General features: G+C 36.2%; 1 protein-coding gene across 5 annotated transcripts in view; it reads left to right on the top strand.

Moving 5' to 3' along the window:
• The window catches only part of LOC149794367 (uncharacterized), a 396,171-nt gene that overhangs the window by 295,595 nt on the left and 82,850 nt on the right, over positions 1–17,726 (top strand). For all 5 annotated transcript variants that reach the window (XM_089968539.1, XM_089968538.1, XM_089968537.1 and 2 more), the window contains one exon: positions 9,437–9,626. In XM_089968539.1, coding sequence (XP_089824665.1) covers positions 9,437–9,626 — 190 coding nt within the window. The remainder of the gene's footprint in view (positions 1–9,436; positions 9,627–17,726) is intronic.

Here is a 17,726-nt window from a genome sequence, read left to right as displayed (position 1 = left end):
AAGTTAAAACAAAGGATAAAATTAAAGGCCACAGCTGAAAACTGGTAAGTTGTCATGTTATTCATGGACTGTGATGGGTCATGTCAGGGAAATAAGTTATCCATTTCAAACTAAGTTGAATAGCACAACATCTATTAGTCAGTTTTATTCTGGAGTGAATAGTTGTGGAATTAGTCATTCTCATGTTACAGTGAATAGTTGGGTGATTGTTCATTCTCATAGAGAACTCAATAGTAAGGTAATTGGTCAGACTCATGATACAGTAAATAGTAGGGTAGTTGGTCAGTCTCATGGTACAGTAATTAGTAGGGTAATTGGTCAGTCTCATGATACAGTAAATAGTAGGGTTGTTGGTCACTCTCATGGTACAGTGAATAGTAGGGTATTTGGTCAGTCTCATGGTACAGTAAATAGTAGGGTAGTTGGTCAGTCTCATGGTACAGTAAATAGTAGGGTAATTGGTCATTCTCATTGTACAGTGAATAGGTGGGTGATTGGTCAGTCTCAGGGTACATTGAATAGTAGGGTAGTTGGTCAGTCTCATGGTACAGTAAATAGTAGGGTAACTGGTCAGTCTCGTGGTTCAGTAAATTGTAGAATAGTTGGTCAGTCTCATGGTACAGGGAATAGTAGGGTGATTGGTCAGTCTCATGGTACAGTAAATAATAGGGTAATTGGTCAGTCTCATTGTACAGTGAATAGGTGGGTGATTGGTCAGTCTCAGGGTACATTGAATAGTAGGGTAATTGGTTAGTCTCAGGTACAGTGTATAGTATGATAATTAATATTTATTAATGGAATATTAATAATGACTGGTGATCTATCATGTGTTATGCTTCACAGGTCAGTTTCACCTACTATGTAATGTACTTCCAGTTATTAATGGTCAAGCAGTTCTCAATATAGATCATTTTTCCTCAGTGAGAGCTAACTTGAGAGTAAAGGGTAACCTGCTTCTCTTTTAAAGCAGGGCTGTAGTATTTAAATAAGATTGTGTGTTACTCAGTTTTAAGTTGATATAAAAGACTTGATGTGTAAATTTCTTTAAGGATTCAGATATTTATACTGAAGCAGCTGTGTCAGCCATACTGTTCACATTACATGCACTCACTTCAGTTTTGGCCACTGAACAAAAAATTTGTTTGTTTCCATGTTGTTTGGTCCATTACATCAATGTGTACATTTTTCAGTATGTCCCAGTTTGGTCCATTACATCAATGTGTACATTTTTCAGTATGTCCCAGTTTGGTCCATTACATCAATGTGTACATTTTTCAGTATGTCCCGGTTTGGTCCATTACATCAATGTGTACATTTTTCAGTATGCCCCAGTTCTTCAGCGAGATTGAGTGAAAGTCTTTGAGGTAGAGATAAAGCCTAGTATGCATATTTGTATGCATATATGGATGACATGATATTTTTTGAGTTCCTGACAGGAATTAATCTTTGCTGGCATGATTAAACAAAAAGCCTTTGAAATGGAGAATGAACTTGCTAGTCATGTTTGTATGCTTATGTAATTGACTTAATTAGATTTTCATACAGTTGTTGCAGTTATTCTGATTTATTTTCTTAAAAGGTTTTTGAACTGCTAGGATGACAGTTTTTAGAATTTTGGACATAAACTAGAAGAACTTATGGGATGTCTCTTGTCAGTTGTCTGACATTTGTTCATCCATTAGCACAAATCTGTTATTGCTACTCCTCTGAAACTACTTCATGATTGTCATGTAACTTTAAATGCTCATTCATCTGAACCTCAGGTTGATCCTAAATCAAAATAGTGTTGTACATATAATCAATATGGCCACCTTGGCAGCCATCTTGAAATCCAGTATGGTCACCATGGCAGCCATCTTGCAGATCTTGTTATTGATACTCTTATTGAATGGAAAGTCATATCAATATGTGGTTTTCACTGGAAGACTAATTATGGTATCGACTTTATCTTGAATGAAAATTGTGGTTATCTGAACTCAGATATGACAGCCATAATAAACATATTGAAAATTGTTGCTGGTTTTCTCAATTGGATGTTCATATCAACATGGGAGTTTTAACAAAAGCTCACTGATGCGGTCTGATTTGTCCTAAATGAAAATGGTGCTGATCTTACAACACAAATGCTGCTACAGTGGCAAATTTGTAATTCCTATTGCTGAAAAATATCAGAGCTGATTTTAACACTCAGCAGTTAAGTTGAAGAAATGGTCTCATCTTTTCTAACAGTAGAGCATCAGTTCCTTCAAGGGACTCTTGTTTGGTCTTTTGTCAGGGCATAGATGATTTACAAACTCAAATTTAGCATTGTGCATGCTGTCAGTTAACTATTTTTAATTGGTGCCAATTTTTTTTGATTTTGTGGCTGCTACAGATCATGAAATTTAGGACACCATGGACAAGGATTCTTGTATGGATTCATTTAATGCTTTTTAGCACAGCAACACAAGTATATTATTTAGTGCTGAGGCAATTTGATCATTCTAAGGAAACAGTATGATACTGTCACAAATCCTGGACTGTAAGTACTATATATACTCATGTAAGACAAGTCCAACTTCGAACAACATAGATCCTGATCTGCCATCACATAATGCATCGGCAAATCACTGACTAGTCCTAACAATCTGCATAGACCCAGATCTGCCAGTGCATTATACAGTTACATCTGCATAGACCCAGATCTGCCAGTGCATTATACAGTGACATCTTTGTAGACCCAGATCTGCCAGTGCATTATACAGTGACATCTTCATAGACCAGATCTGCCAGTGCATTATACAGTGACATCTTCCTAGACCCAGACCTGCCAGTACATTATACAGTGAAATCTACAGTTAGATATGACTTATAAGTGGGTTTATATGGTAATGACTTAACTTGTTTCTGCAAAACCACACTAATTTATACCAAAGAAAAATAAATTGACAGTAATTGCTAATGTTGATTGTTTAAAGCTGTCAAATCATACAATGGGAAAAGAAATGATTTTTGCCTAATAGATCTGCACCATTTGCTGCACAAGAGTGGTATTGCATGGTAATTACTTGTTGCACAAGAGTGGTTATTGCATGGTAATTACTTTTTGCACAAGAGTGGTATTGCATGGTAATTACTTGTTCTTGACATTGGCAGCACATTTTAAACTGGCAGAAGAAACAATTGACATGCAAGGTAAGGTACATTTTGTAATTACAATTAACAAAACTAGTGTATGGAACCAAGAATATCATATATACATGCTATAAGATGAGTCCGACTGCAAACTGCACACACCCAGATCTGCCATCACATAATGTGCTGGCAGATTTGGGTCTGTGCAGTTTTGATAGGAGTAATTAGTTGAACAAACAACATAGACCCTGCTCTGCAGGCGCATTATGACTCAACTTAAAAGCGAGTATAAATGGTAATTGTCGTGTGTTAACTGGTTCCATGTAAGAATTGTGCAGACCATCTAATGACTGGGTTCAGGGACAGCAATCTCAGAAGTTGTGAAGGCTTGCCTTACAGACAGGCATACATGTAGGATCCAACTCAGGTGTTCATCAGCTGTTAAGTTAATTGAGCAAATTAACTATAGTCCATGAGCTTTGTGTGCGTTTGTGTTGCATGATTTATATTTTTAATTTAGCTTTACAAATTTTTAGTCACATTGCTATAATGTCTGCAGTTTGGCAGATTACTGTGATGTTAATACTGGGGCATCAGGCTGAAGACATGTACCATCATTTCCCACCCAGTTGCATTATCCTGACACTAGGATTACCAGTCCTAAAACTAGCCTCTTAACACATTAACCCCTGGAGCTTTTTGTCATTTTTGCCTGAAAATTGAAAGCTATTTCTGAATAGACTCGAAAACACCAAATCCCCAGTTATCTTTCAGTATCATACTGCCTATTCGACTCGCACATGAGCAGAAGGGTAAAAGTTGGAATTCTTTTTTTTTTTTTTTTTTTTTTTGCTAAACGGAGCCATTATTTTTGTGTGGAGACCACTCTTTATTCCAAATGCCCATCCTATCCTACTTTTTGCAAAGGTTCCTCTGTCTGTTTGCAGTTCATACCAATTTGCCTTAGATCTGAGACCAAAAAGTCTAAAATCCAGACACAAAATATGATTCTGACCACGGGCAAATTTTGAGTAAAAAAAAAGTCGGGTCCAAAAAATGAGTTTTTTTTATCTGTATTTTGTAGTGCAACTAGATATTCCAGATTATTTGTTATCCTTGTAGAGCTACATCTGTCTACCTTTCTATAATACCACCCACTTTAGTGCAAGACCATGATGCTACAGAGCTCGGCAGTAGGCTACTACCTCCTGCCCCGTTAAGTCGTCGCTAGGGGTTAATGTGTTAATGTTTAGCACCAAGTGAGGCAGCTGTTAGTACCATTTTTAAAAGTCTTTGTTATGACTTGGGGTTCGGGTGTTGGGTTGGAACCTGTAACCTCTTGCATCTGAGGTGGACTCTATAACCACTGGTCCATGAGCTTTGTACAGAGTTTCATAATTTTCTTTGGCTAAGACCATATTTAGCTCCATGAATCACACATTCAGCAGTGAACAGCATTGATCCAGATCTGCTGTACATGATGGACTGGTAGATATGGGTCTGCATTATTTGTTTGAAAAGTGTATAGCTATGTATAAGTGGGATCCAGCTGCAAACAACACACAGACACTAGTATGCTGCCAGATTCTGGCATATTTCGATCCTTGTTGTTAGTTCTACTGACTGGTCCTTACAAACTGTATAGATTCTGATCTGCTGGCACATCATTCATTGAAAGTTCTGGCTTAAATCTGTTTGCCATGTGATCCGACTTGTATGCTGGTATATGCAAACTTTACATTAACACATTTATTTTAGATGATGTTGCAAAGTATTGTGCCATAGTTTGTGTTTCCCACAAGCCATGTTAGGATGGTGTTACAACATACACTGTCTGCTTTATTTCCATTGCAGGCCATTTTCCTCCACACCCATGCTGTGGGGTTTTTTTTGCATTGGATCTTACCATTTTACCTAGAACATGCCCTTTTATTGGTTGCAAAATGCCCCTTTTCTTGCCTCACAACAAAAACAGTTAGTTACGTTCTTGATTTAATTTTTATGATCATACTGGCAAATACATGTGCAAAGTCCAGGATATACATTCTGTCCACTGATTTACACCATGCATGAGACATAAGTAGTGATAAAGGAGGTCTTTATTCTGAAGGCACTGTGTCCATTCACAGTGCCTATGTATTTGTTTAATTTCATTATTTTTGATGATCGTAAGAAGCAATATATCCATGCCAAAGTATGGACTACACACTGTGTAGCACAGTGGTTCCCAAAGTGGGCAGTACCACCCCCTTGGGCGCGGTGGGATTTACCGAGGGGGGTGCTAATGCTGGATAATGCTTTTTACGGTGTAAGGTAGGGGGCTGCTGAAATGACATTGGGGGGATCGAAAAAGTGTGGGAACCAATGGTGTAGCAGGTCAGTGCTGATGGTACTGATCTGAAGTGGAATATGTCTACCATGGTGGCCATGTTGAAAAATCATTTTATCACAGCTCTTGAACAGGAAGTTTTATTGATGTTGTGTTTTCACCTAACAACGTCTTATGATCTCCAGTTGGCCTTTAATCATCCAATACATCCAGCTGCTGTGCCCACGTTTTCACTTAAAGACTTCTTGTGACGTCTAGTTAGTTGATACAGGATCCAGTATTGCTGCCACAGTAGCCATCTTGAAAATCTTGTTATTGCTTCTTCCCCCTACATGAGGATTTACTGAAATATTTGTTACATTCTCTAGTTGATCCTCAATAAGACTGGTCCCAATCTGACATCCAATATGGCCACCACATCAACCCATTAGAAAATCTTGTTTCCTACTTGTCTTGAATGGTACATCATATTGACATGGTGTTTTCATCACAAGACTTCTTATGATGTCTACTTGTTTGTAAAAACAAAATGTGTGATGATCTGGGGTCTTATATGTCTGCCACTGTGGCCAGCTTGAAAAACCTGTTATCACTACTTTTCCTGAATGAATGGTCATGTTATCATAGGGTATCCATTAAAAGGAATGGTCATGTTATCATAGGGTATCCATTAAAAGGAATGGTCATGTTATCATAGGGTATCCGTTAAAAGGAATGGTCACATTATCATAGGGTATCCATTAAAAGGAATGGTCATGTTATCATAGAGTATCCATTAAAAGGAATGGTCATGTTATCGTAGGGTATCCATTAAAAGACTTTTGATAATGCTTTGTAATCTTAAATTTGAATAGTGTTGATCTTACAGAATTTGGCCAACTTTAAAATCTTTTTAGCTGCTCCTCTTCAAAGGACAGTTATTTTTGGCATAGGGTTTTCATCATAAGTTATTAGTGTCTACTGGGTCCTAAATGAAAATGACCATCCCTCAATGTGGCCACCATGATGGCTATCTTTAAAACATTATTATTGTCTTCTCCCAGCGAGATGGCTTTATTAATATGGTGTTTTCACCATTAGACTTCTTATGATACCTAGTTCATCCTAAATGAAAATGGTGCCAGTTGTACATGCAAGTATGGCTGTGATAATGGCTATCTTGAAAATGCTCGTGTCACTACTCCCCTGAAATGATGATCATTATGACATGGGAGTTTTCACCAAAAGACTTATAATGATGTCTTCTTTGCCCTAAATCGAAATGTTGCCAATATGAAGCTCAATATGACCAATACAGCAGCTTATTTGAAAATCTAGTTATCACTTAATATCAGAGATTATTTGAAGACTTAGCAGTTAAAAGGAAGAAATGGTGTTATCTTGGATTTCTGATAATCTTTTTGCCTGGTAGAGCATCAGTCCCTTCTTGGGACTCTTATTTACATTTTAATATCCAGGAAGTTGCAATAATTAAAGTGGGATAGCATTGCATTAAATTCAGTTACATTAGGATCAGGATCTTTGTTACTTGCTGTTTGACTAATTAGTGAGTCTACATGGTAACCATGCATCCAATTTCCTTTGAAAGCATTACTGCCACATGTATCTTCTGGTAATTAAGGAGAGAAAAAAAACAGAAGAAAATCAATACTGAGTAAGACCATATGAAAGATTTACACCCATAACATTGGGGGTGGAATGCATGCAAAACAGGATTTTTTAACTTTCTGAATAAAATATTTATAATTTCCTAATTTTTCAAATAATAATAATAACAATAACATTAACAGTAATAATAATAACAACAACAACAACAATAATAATAATATAATGGTACTATAAATGTGTATATCATTCTCAGAAGGGCACATTATTTAATTGTGAATCATTGATCTTGTTAATAATAATAGTAATAATAATAATAATAATGGTAATAATAATAATTAGTAGTAATAGTAGTTGTTAAAAGATGTACAAGAGGAACAGTGTATGATGATAGAAGGTGCTCTTTTCAGAATGTTATATATGTTTGAAGTACCCTTTCTGGAGGATAGTTGTCATACCCTTTTTGGATTCTTTGGGAAACACAAATAGTGTGGCATGTTTATGAAGTTATTAGTGTATGGAAGTAATAAATGTGGATATTGATTCATGATCTATATTTTATTTTTGCTTCATTATGGAAGGCAAGAAAGGTAACATCATGATTAATAACATACATAGTTTATTTTCATCAGGTGTTGGTATAAATGTTTAATCTTTTAAGCACTTAGTATAAATATTGATCTTATTCCAGTTGTAGATAGTTACTTTTATGTTTCTGTATATTAACATTATTAGCTTATGGTATATTTCCTATCAAAAATGTAACTTACAATTATTTATTTCCCAATTATTTCATTTAAGTGTCATTTTATGCTTGTTTTGATTGGTTAATTTGTATCATCAGTTCACTTATAAACTTTTACAGTTACATCAGTATTCATTGTGACACAGTTGATATCTACACATAGATTTAGACATTTGTAATTTAGTTTACTTTGATTCTTTTTAGTGAGTATAGATTGAAAGACAGCAGTTTACAAGTAAATTTCATTTTGTACTTAGCATGTTCCACTTAGCATTTGTTTACTTCCAAAGTGTATGCAAATATCAATCCAGTTAATGCACATATCAAATTGTACACAAATATTCCAACTAACGCACACACCAAAGTGTACACAGATATCAATCAAATTAATGCCAACACCAAATTGTGCACAAATATCAATCCAGTAATGCACACATTAAATTGTACACAAATATCAATCCAGTAATGCACATTAAATTGTACACAAGTATTAATCCAATCCAGTAATGCACACATGAAATTGTACACAAGTATTAATCCAGTAATGCACACATTAAATTGTGCACAAATATCAATCCAGTAATGCACACATTAAATTGTTCACAAGTATTAATCCAGTAATGCACACATTAAATTATGCACATATATCAATCCAATAATGCACACTAAATTATGCACAGATATCAGCCAAATAATGCATACATTAAATTGTACACAATTATTAATACAGTAATGCACACCTTAAATTGTACACAAATATCAATCCAATAATACACACACCAAAGTGTACACAAGTATCAATCCAATAACGTACACAATAATGCCTTGCAGTAAGAGGAGGGTGGTGTTAATATTTCAGTCATTTTATTTACTAACATTTATTACCATTTAGACTTAAGAAAGTATGAATACATAAAAATACTTCAGATGAACCCACTGGAGACTGGGGATTGTAGAGTAGGCCCCACTAAGAAGCAACTATTGGAACAGGAAGCCACGATGGCTCAGTGGTTAACGAGCGAGACTCGTGACAATAAAGGTGTGGATTTGAATCCTGCCATCAGGTCAGGTACCATTGTGTGTCCATGGGCAAGGCATTTTACTTCAGTTGCCCAAGTACTAAAAGACATACCTTTTCTGGCTGTGCTGTAAACAAAAAATCCCCACCTTTTTAAGACTTCCACATAAATATACCAATTGTTTAAAGTCATTGTCATAAACTTTGTATTAAGTTACATTAACTTTTATACTGTAAACATAAACTAAAAGTTTTTCTTGATAATTAAAACTGCAGCAATGTTCATAACTATGATGTTAAATTTGTTGCACTTGTGGATGGTGAAAACATAGTTATCTATTTTCCTGACCATGTCAGCAGTGTTGATTCTGTATTAAAAATGTTTAAGTTATATATCGTATTAGTTGCTCAAATCAAATCAAATTTTTAGTACAAACATTACTAAATGTCTAACATTTGTACCATGCTATACTTGGGTTTCCTACAGAAGTGGCTGGTTACATTAGCATAAGAATGTATGCATTCAGGACTGTGTTCTGTGGACACTATCAATTAGGCATGCACTATGATGTCCAAATACCAGAGATTACCAATATTTACAGTAATTTTGTTTTTCACTTTACAGGAGGTAATGTTATTGAACAGGAACGAAAAAGAATAGAAGAGCTCAAACGTAAAGCTGCTGATGAGGGGAGGGCACAATGGGAAGTTGAGCGGAGACTTCGGGAGGCAAATTGTAAAAGCTTCAATTCTGTCGAGTCAGAGGATTCTAGTATAGCCAGTAGCTGTGAAACACCTTCAGAAAAAGAAACAAGGTAAGTGTGCTTTGAATTTGATTTGCACATGTTTTAAGTGGAAGTTCATGTGCAGAGTTTCATCTGGTATTAGATACGAAGATCCCATCATGCTTTGGGGGTAAACTCAGTATACATGTTAGGTTCTCTTGATGCTAACTGTGAAAACATGAGTGAGACCCAATGCTGGAAGAACAAGTGCAAATTATCCTGCACACATCTTATTTCATGATGAATTGTTCCTCTTGTTTATCTTGTTACTACTACTACTACTGAAAGGTAGGTAATTGGTTTTGGTGTGTTGAAAGGCAGGTACTGTTAATTTATTATGATGCCACTAATAGCCTTGTTGATATTTAATATGCTGGTAGAAGTGGTCTTGTCTATTTTATGAGGGCTTTGCAGTGAGATACGGAGTTCAGTGGTACTCATCTTTACCATATGTATGTCTGTCTATCCATTCACACTTTTATTAACAACCATACCTCTGCAAGCCTTACATAAAATGCATGCCATTGGCAGGTGAATTGCCATTTATATGTAGATGTGCTTTTAAAGGCTTTGGGGGTCCATTTGTGGTTGAGTTATTGCCCTTTGTCAATCAGTTTCAACTCGTTGCTATAACAAATCTTTGTAGCCAGTATAGGTTTTGAACCATTCAGTATAGGCTGATGGAAATTGGTGTATACATTGTCAGATGTAGACATGCATCTTACAAGTTATATCACATTATCTCCAGTTTGTATAGAGTTCACATCATCAAATTAGATGTTTCGTGATCACATCATCTCCAGTTTGTACAGAGTTCACATCATCAAATTAGATGTTTCTTGATCACATCATCTCCAGTTTGTACAGAGTTCACATCATCAAATTAGATGTTTCTTGATCACATCATCTCCAGTTTGTACAGAGTTCACATCATCCAATTAGATGCTTCTTGATCACATCATCTCCAGTTTGTGTAGAGTTGATATCATCAAATTAGATGTGTCTTGATCACATCGTCTCCAGTTTGTACAGAGTTCACATCATCAAATTAGATGTTTCTTGATCACATCATCTCCAGTTTGTACAGAGTTGCATCATCAGATTAGATGTTTCTTGATCACATCATCTCCAGTTTGTACAGAGTTCACATCATCCAATTAGATGCTTCTTGATCACATCATCTCCAGTTTGTACAGAGTTCACATCATCCAATTAGATGCTTCTTGACCACATCATCTCCAGTTTGTACAGAGTTCACATCATCAAATTAGATGTTTCTTGATCACATCATCTCCAGTTTGTACAGAGTTCACATCATCCAATTAGATGCTTCTTGATCACATCATCTCCAGTTTGTACAGAGTTCACATCATCAAATTAGATGTTTCTTGATCACATCATCTCCAGTTTGTACAGAGTTCACATCATCAAATTAGATGTTTCTTGATCACATCATCTCCAGTTTGTACAGAGTTCACATCATCCAGTTAGATGCTTCTTGACCACATCATCTCCAGTTTGTACAGAGTTCACATCATCAAATTAGATGTTTCTTGATCACATCATCTCCAGTTTGTACAGAGTTCACATCATCCAATTAGATGCTTCTTGACCACATCATCTCCAGTTTGTACAGAGTTCACATCATCCAATTAGATGCTTCTTGATCACACCATCTCCAGTTTGTACAGAGTTCACATCATCAAATTAGATGTTTCTTGATCACATCATCTCCAGTTTGTACAGAGTTCACATCATCCAGTTAGATGCTTCTTGACCACATCATCTCCAGTTTGTACAGAGTTCACATCATCAAATTAGATGTTTCTTGATCACATCATCTCCAGTTTGTACAGAGTTCACATCATCCAATTAGATGCTTCTTGACCACATCATCTCCAGTTTGTACAGAGTTCACATCATCCAATTAGATGCTTCTTGATCACATCATCTCCAGTTTGTACAGAGTTCACATCATCAAATTAGATGTTTCTTGATCACATCATCTCCAGTTTGTACAGAGTTCACATCATCCAGTTAGATGCTTCTTGACCACATCATCTCCAGTTTGTACAGAGTTCACATCATCAAATTAGATGTTTCTTGATCACATCATCTCCAGTTTGTACAGAGTTCACATCATCCAATTAGATGCTTCTTGATCACATCATCTTCAGTTTGTACAGAGTTCACATCATCCAATTAGATGCTTCTTGACCACATCATCTCCAGTTTGTACAGAGTTCACATCATCAAATTAGATGTTTCTTGATCACATCATCTCCAGTTTGTACAGAGTTCACATCATCCAATTAGATGTTTCTTGATCACATCATCTCCAGTTTGTACAGAGTTCACATCATCCAATTAGATGCTTCTTGACCACATCATCTCCAGTTTGTACAGAGTTCACATCATCCAATTAGATGCTTCTTGATCACATCATCTCCAGTTTGTACAGAGTTCACATCAAATTAGATGTTTCTTGATCACATCATCTCCAGTTTGTACAGAGTTCACATCATCAAATTAGATGTTTCTTGATCACATCATCTCCAGTTTGTACAGAGTTCACATCATCAAATTAGATGTTTCTTGATCACATCATCTCCAGTTTGTATAGAGTTCACATCATCCAGTTAGATGCTTCTTGACCACATCATCTCCAGTTTGTACAGAGTTCACATCATCCAATTAGATGCTTCTTGATCACATCATCTCCAGTTTGTACAGAGTTCACATCATCAAATTAGATGTTTCTTGATCACATCATCTCCAGTTTGTACAGAGTTCACATCATCCAATTAGATGCTTCTTGATCACATCATCTCCAGTTTGTACAGAGTTCACATCATCAAATTAGATGTTTCTTGATCACATCATCTCCAGTTTGTACAGAGTTCACATCATCCAGTTAGATGCTTCTTGATCACATCATCTCCAGTTTGTACAGAGTTCACATCATCCAGTTAGATGCTTCTTGACGACATCATCTCCAGTTTGTACAGAGTTCACATCATCCAATTAGATGCTTCTTGATCACATCATCTCCAGTTTGTACAGAGTTCACATCATCAAATTAGATGTTTCTTGATCACATCATCTCCAGTTTGTACAGAGTTCACATCATCAAATTAGATGTTTCTTGATCACATCATCTCCAGTTTGTACAGAGTTCACATCATCCAGTTAGATGCTTCTTGATCACATCATCTCCAGTTTGTACAGAGTTCACATCATCCAGTTAGATGCTTCTTGACCACATCATCTCCAGTTTGTACAGAGTTCACATCATCCAGTTAGATGCTTCTTGACCACATCATCTCCAGTTTGTACAGAGTTCACATCATCCAATTAGATGCTTCTTGATCACATCATCTCCAGTTTGTACAGAGTTCACATCATCAAATTAGATGTTTCTTGATCACATCATCTCCAGTTTGTACAGAGTTCACATCATCCAGTTAGATGCTTCTTGACCACATCATCTCCAGTTTGTACAGAGTTCACATCATCCAATTAGATGCTTCTTGATCACATCATCTCCAGTTTGTACAGAGTTCACATCATCCAGTTAGATGCTTCTTGACATCATCTCCAGTTTGTACAGAGTTCACATCATCAAATTAGATGTTTCTTGATCACATCATCTCCAGTTTGTACAGAGTTCACATCATCCAATTAGATGCTTCTTGATCACATCATCTCCAGTTTGTACAGAGTTCACATCATCAAATTAGATGTTTCTTGATCACACCATCTCCAGTTTGTACAGAGTTCACATCATCAAATTAGATGTTTCTTGATCACATCATCTCCAGTTTGTACAGAGTTCACATCATCCAGTTAGATGCTTCTTGACCACATCATCTCCAGTTTGTACAGAGTTCACATCATCAAATTAGATGTTTCTTGATCACATCATCTCCAGTTTGTACAGAGTTCACATCATCAAATTAGATGTTTCTTGATCACATCATCTCCAGTTTGTACAGAGTTCACATCATCAAATTAGATGTTTCTTGATCACATCATCTCCAGTTTGTACAGAGTTCACATCATCCAGTTAGATGCTTCTTGACCACATCATCTCCAGTTTGTACAGAGTTCACATCATCAAATTAGATGTTTCTTGATCACATCATCTCCAGTTTGTACAGAGTTCACATCATCCAATTAGATGCTTCTTGATCACATCATCTTCAGTTTGTACAGAGTTCACATCATCCAATTAGATGCTTCTTGACCACATCATCTCCAGTTTGTACAGAGTTCACATCATCCAATTAGATGTTTCTTGATCACATCATCTCCAGTTTGTACAGAGTTCACATCATCCAATTAGATGCTTCTTGACCACATCATCTCCACTTTGTACAGAGTTCACATCATCCAATTAGATGCTTCTTGATCACATCATCTCCAGTTTGTACAGAGTTCACATCAAATTAGATGTTTCTTGATCACATCATCTCCAGTTTGTACAGAGTTCACATCATCAAATTAGATGTTTCTTGATCACATCATCTCCAGTTTGTACAGAGTTCACATCATCAAATTAGATGTTTCTTGATCACATCATCTCCAGTTTTGTATAGAGTTCACATCATCCAGTTAGATGCTTCTTGACCACATCATCTCCAGTTTGTACAGAGTTCACATCATCCAATTAGATGCTTCTTGATCACATCATCTCCAGTTTGTACAGAGTTCACATCATCAAATTAGATGTTTCTTGATCACATCATCTCCAGTTTGTACAGAGTTCACATCATCCAATTAGATGCTTCTTGATCACATCATCTCCAGTTTGTACAGAGTTCACATCATCAAATTAGATGTTTCTTGATCACATCATCTCCAGTTTGTACAGAGTTCACATCATCCAGTTAGATGCTTCTTGATCACATCATCTCCAGTTTGTACAGAGTTCACATCATCCAGTTAGATGCTTCTTGACCACATCATCTCCAGTTTGTACAGAGTTCACATCATCCAATTAGATGCTTCTTGATCACATCATCTCCAGTTTGTACAGAGTTCACATCATCAAATTAGATGTTTCTTGATCACATCATCTCCAGTTTGTACAGAGTTCACATCATCAAATTAGATGTTTCTTGATCACATCATCTCCAGTTTGTACAGAGTTCACATCATCCAGTTAGATGCTTCTTGATCACATCATCTCCAGTTTGTACAGAGTTCACATCATCCAGTTAGATGCTTCTTGACCACATCATCTCCAGTTTGTACAGAGTTCACATCATCCAGTTAGATGCTTCTTGACCACATCATCTCCAGTTTGTACAGAGTTCACATCATCCAATTAGATGCTTCTTGATCACATCATCTCCAGTTTGTACAGAGTTCACATCATCAAATTAGATGTTTCTTGATCACATCATCTCCAGTTTGTACAGAGTTCACATCATCCAATTAGATGCTTCTTGATCACATCATCTCCAGTTTGTACAGAGTTGATATCATCAAATTAGATGTGTCTTCATCACATCATCTCCAGTTTGTACAGAGTTCACATCATCCAATTAGATGCTTCTTGACATCATCTCCAGTTTGTACAGAGTTCACATCATCAAATTAGATGTTTCTTGATCACATCATCTCCAGTTTGTACAGAGTTCACATCATCCAATTAGATGCTTCTTGACCACATCATCTCCAGTTTGTACAGAGTTCACATCATCCAGTTAGATGCTTCTTGACATCATTTCCAGTTTGTACAGAGTTCACATCATCCAATTAGATGCTTCTTGATCACATCATCTCCAGTTTGTACAGAGTTGCATCATCAGATTAGGTGTTTCTTGCAAGCAGCATAGCTTCAGAATCTTTAAATTTAGCCTGATGGAAATTGATATAAGCTGTGTCTGAGAGACTTGCATATGCCCTTTGTAGCTTTAATAGATTTTCCATCTTCTAACGCTTGGTTACCCAATTTAAGATCCCAAAGGGTGAAGTTACCATTGTCCATTCACCCTATCAATGATAGCTCTAGTAGGCACTCAGCAAAGCTGTTTTTTTTTTTAATCATTACTATCAGTAATAGCCTTGTCTATTTCATATACAATTAGGATTGTCCATTTCATATGCAGCTAGCCTCATCCATTTCATATGAAGTTAGCATAGTCCATTTCATATGCAGTTAGCATTGTCCATTTCATATGAAGTTAGCATGGTCCATTTCATATGCAGTTAGCATGGTCCATTTCATATGAAGTTAGCATGGTCCATTTCATATGAAGTTAGCATTGTCCATTTTATATGCAGTTAGAATTGGTATTTTCTGTTTCATATGCTATCAACCAGCAGTTTTTGGACTTCCTCAAGTTGCTTTTACAACCAGATCATCAGAATTTTCAGCTTTATCATCAACCCTTAAGAATTGATGGCATCAAAGTTAATAGGCTATAATTTCTTTCCAAGAGAAGTGACTAATGCCAAGATAACTAATGGAGTTCCAGTAATCTGAATTAGGTAATAGACCACCAGTAATTTTAGCCATTACAGTGAAGCATGGCAACTGCTATTATCACCCTACTTATCATAGCAATTAAAGAATAATTAACTGTTTGCCATTTTGACCACCAACACCAATTGCAACACTGTTTAATGATGGATCTTTCTGAACTAGCTATTGTTTATAGTTTTCTGATCAGCATTATCTGAACCCTTCATTGGTAAGGAAGAGGTGTAATGATTTATTGCACTACTCTCCAGTGGTAATGATCAGATAAAAGGCATTGGTAAATATTCTTAAAGTGTCTGCTTTATTTCTCTAATTAGATGCCAGAAAGAGATTGGCCCTCTCCTATTTCTAAAATAATCCTCTGGCATTGTCAGCAGCCTGATGGTTGTGGTCCACAATTCCTGTAACCATATCCTACATATGCGCTCTGATACCATCTCCTTGCCTGATGGATCTTACATTCTTATATAAATTTTTTTTTATCTCGATATTTAAACATCAAAAATGAAGTTCTGGGGGAATTATTTTATTATATTAGTAAATTATATCATCTCTTTTCTTCGAATAAAAATTTAATCAAAAAATATATTTGCAAGGCTGCTTATTAACACAATGAAAATCTAAGCATCTGAATTTTTAGCACAGTTTGATTTAAGTTTTGAAAAGCTAAACTTTTTTGTAGGATATATAATGTAGTTGTCCTTTACAAAACAAGCAAACTATGGTGACTACATACCTGTCAACTTTTCAGAAGCCAAGCAGGGAGAATGAATAAAAAAAATAGGGAGATTGGTACCTAAAATTGTGAGGTTTATTAGCAGCAATTTTTCAACATCAGTTCAATAAATATTGACTAATCTTCGAGGTCCAAAAAGCATGAAATTCACAAAGGACATGCCAGGGGCACACACAATACTTTGGGATGTGGGGGGGGGAGGGGGGAGGGCCAAAGATTTAATGGTCGGTAATTAAATTATACAGATGTAGGTTAAAACAGGTTTTAAGATGAAAATGGGGAGGGGCTAGTGCCCCCCTTCCCCCTATAATGTGAGTGCCCATGGGACATGCTGTTTCTCCCTGTGATGTACCTTATTTTCCCCCAGGACATGCCCCCTTTTCATATTCCTGTCAACTGTGGCTAAACTGCACAATAGCTAAAGGTTAGACCTAATTACACAAGCAATATAGCCAGCGTGACTAATTAACAGTTAATCGTTATCATTGCATTTATCTTGTGAAAAGGACTGGCCCTTCAACATACTTCAAGGAAACCATGTTCTACAGTGTGTGTATGTAAGCAGCAGCAATTGATTGGCAGATAAAAGATATCCTATTTTGCTGTAGCCTATGCCGGTGACTTAATTTTGACAGTTCATACCTGCAGTCACATGTTACTGTACATGGCAACTGTTTTTCCCATGTTTTATGTTCCACGTTATTTCCTGTAGGGTGCTATTAATTATATCATCACTACAGTATTCACAAGTGATAAATTATAACATGGCTTCTGTGAATTGCATACAATATATGTATTTATGTAGGATCTTTTTTTGGAGAAATGAAAATCGACAGACTTAATGTAATAATCAGGAGTTCTCTGCAAAAAATCAGAGATATTATGAGATTGGGAGGTAGGCATG

This window comes from Sinohyriopsis cumingii, chromosome 8, assembly GCF_028554795.1.
Source record: "Sinohyriopsis cumingii isolate HCF-2022 chromosome 8, ASM2855479v2, whole genome shotgun sequence".
In the NCBI taxonomy this organism is placed as follows: Eukaryota; Metazoa; Mollusca; class Bivalvia; order Unionida; family Unionidae; genus Sinohyriopsis; species Sinohyriopsis cumingii.
Note: the sequence above shows the minus strand (reverse complement) of the source record. Positions and strands in the feature narration are given on the sequence as shown.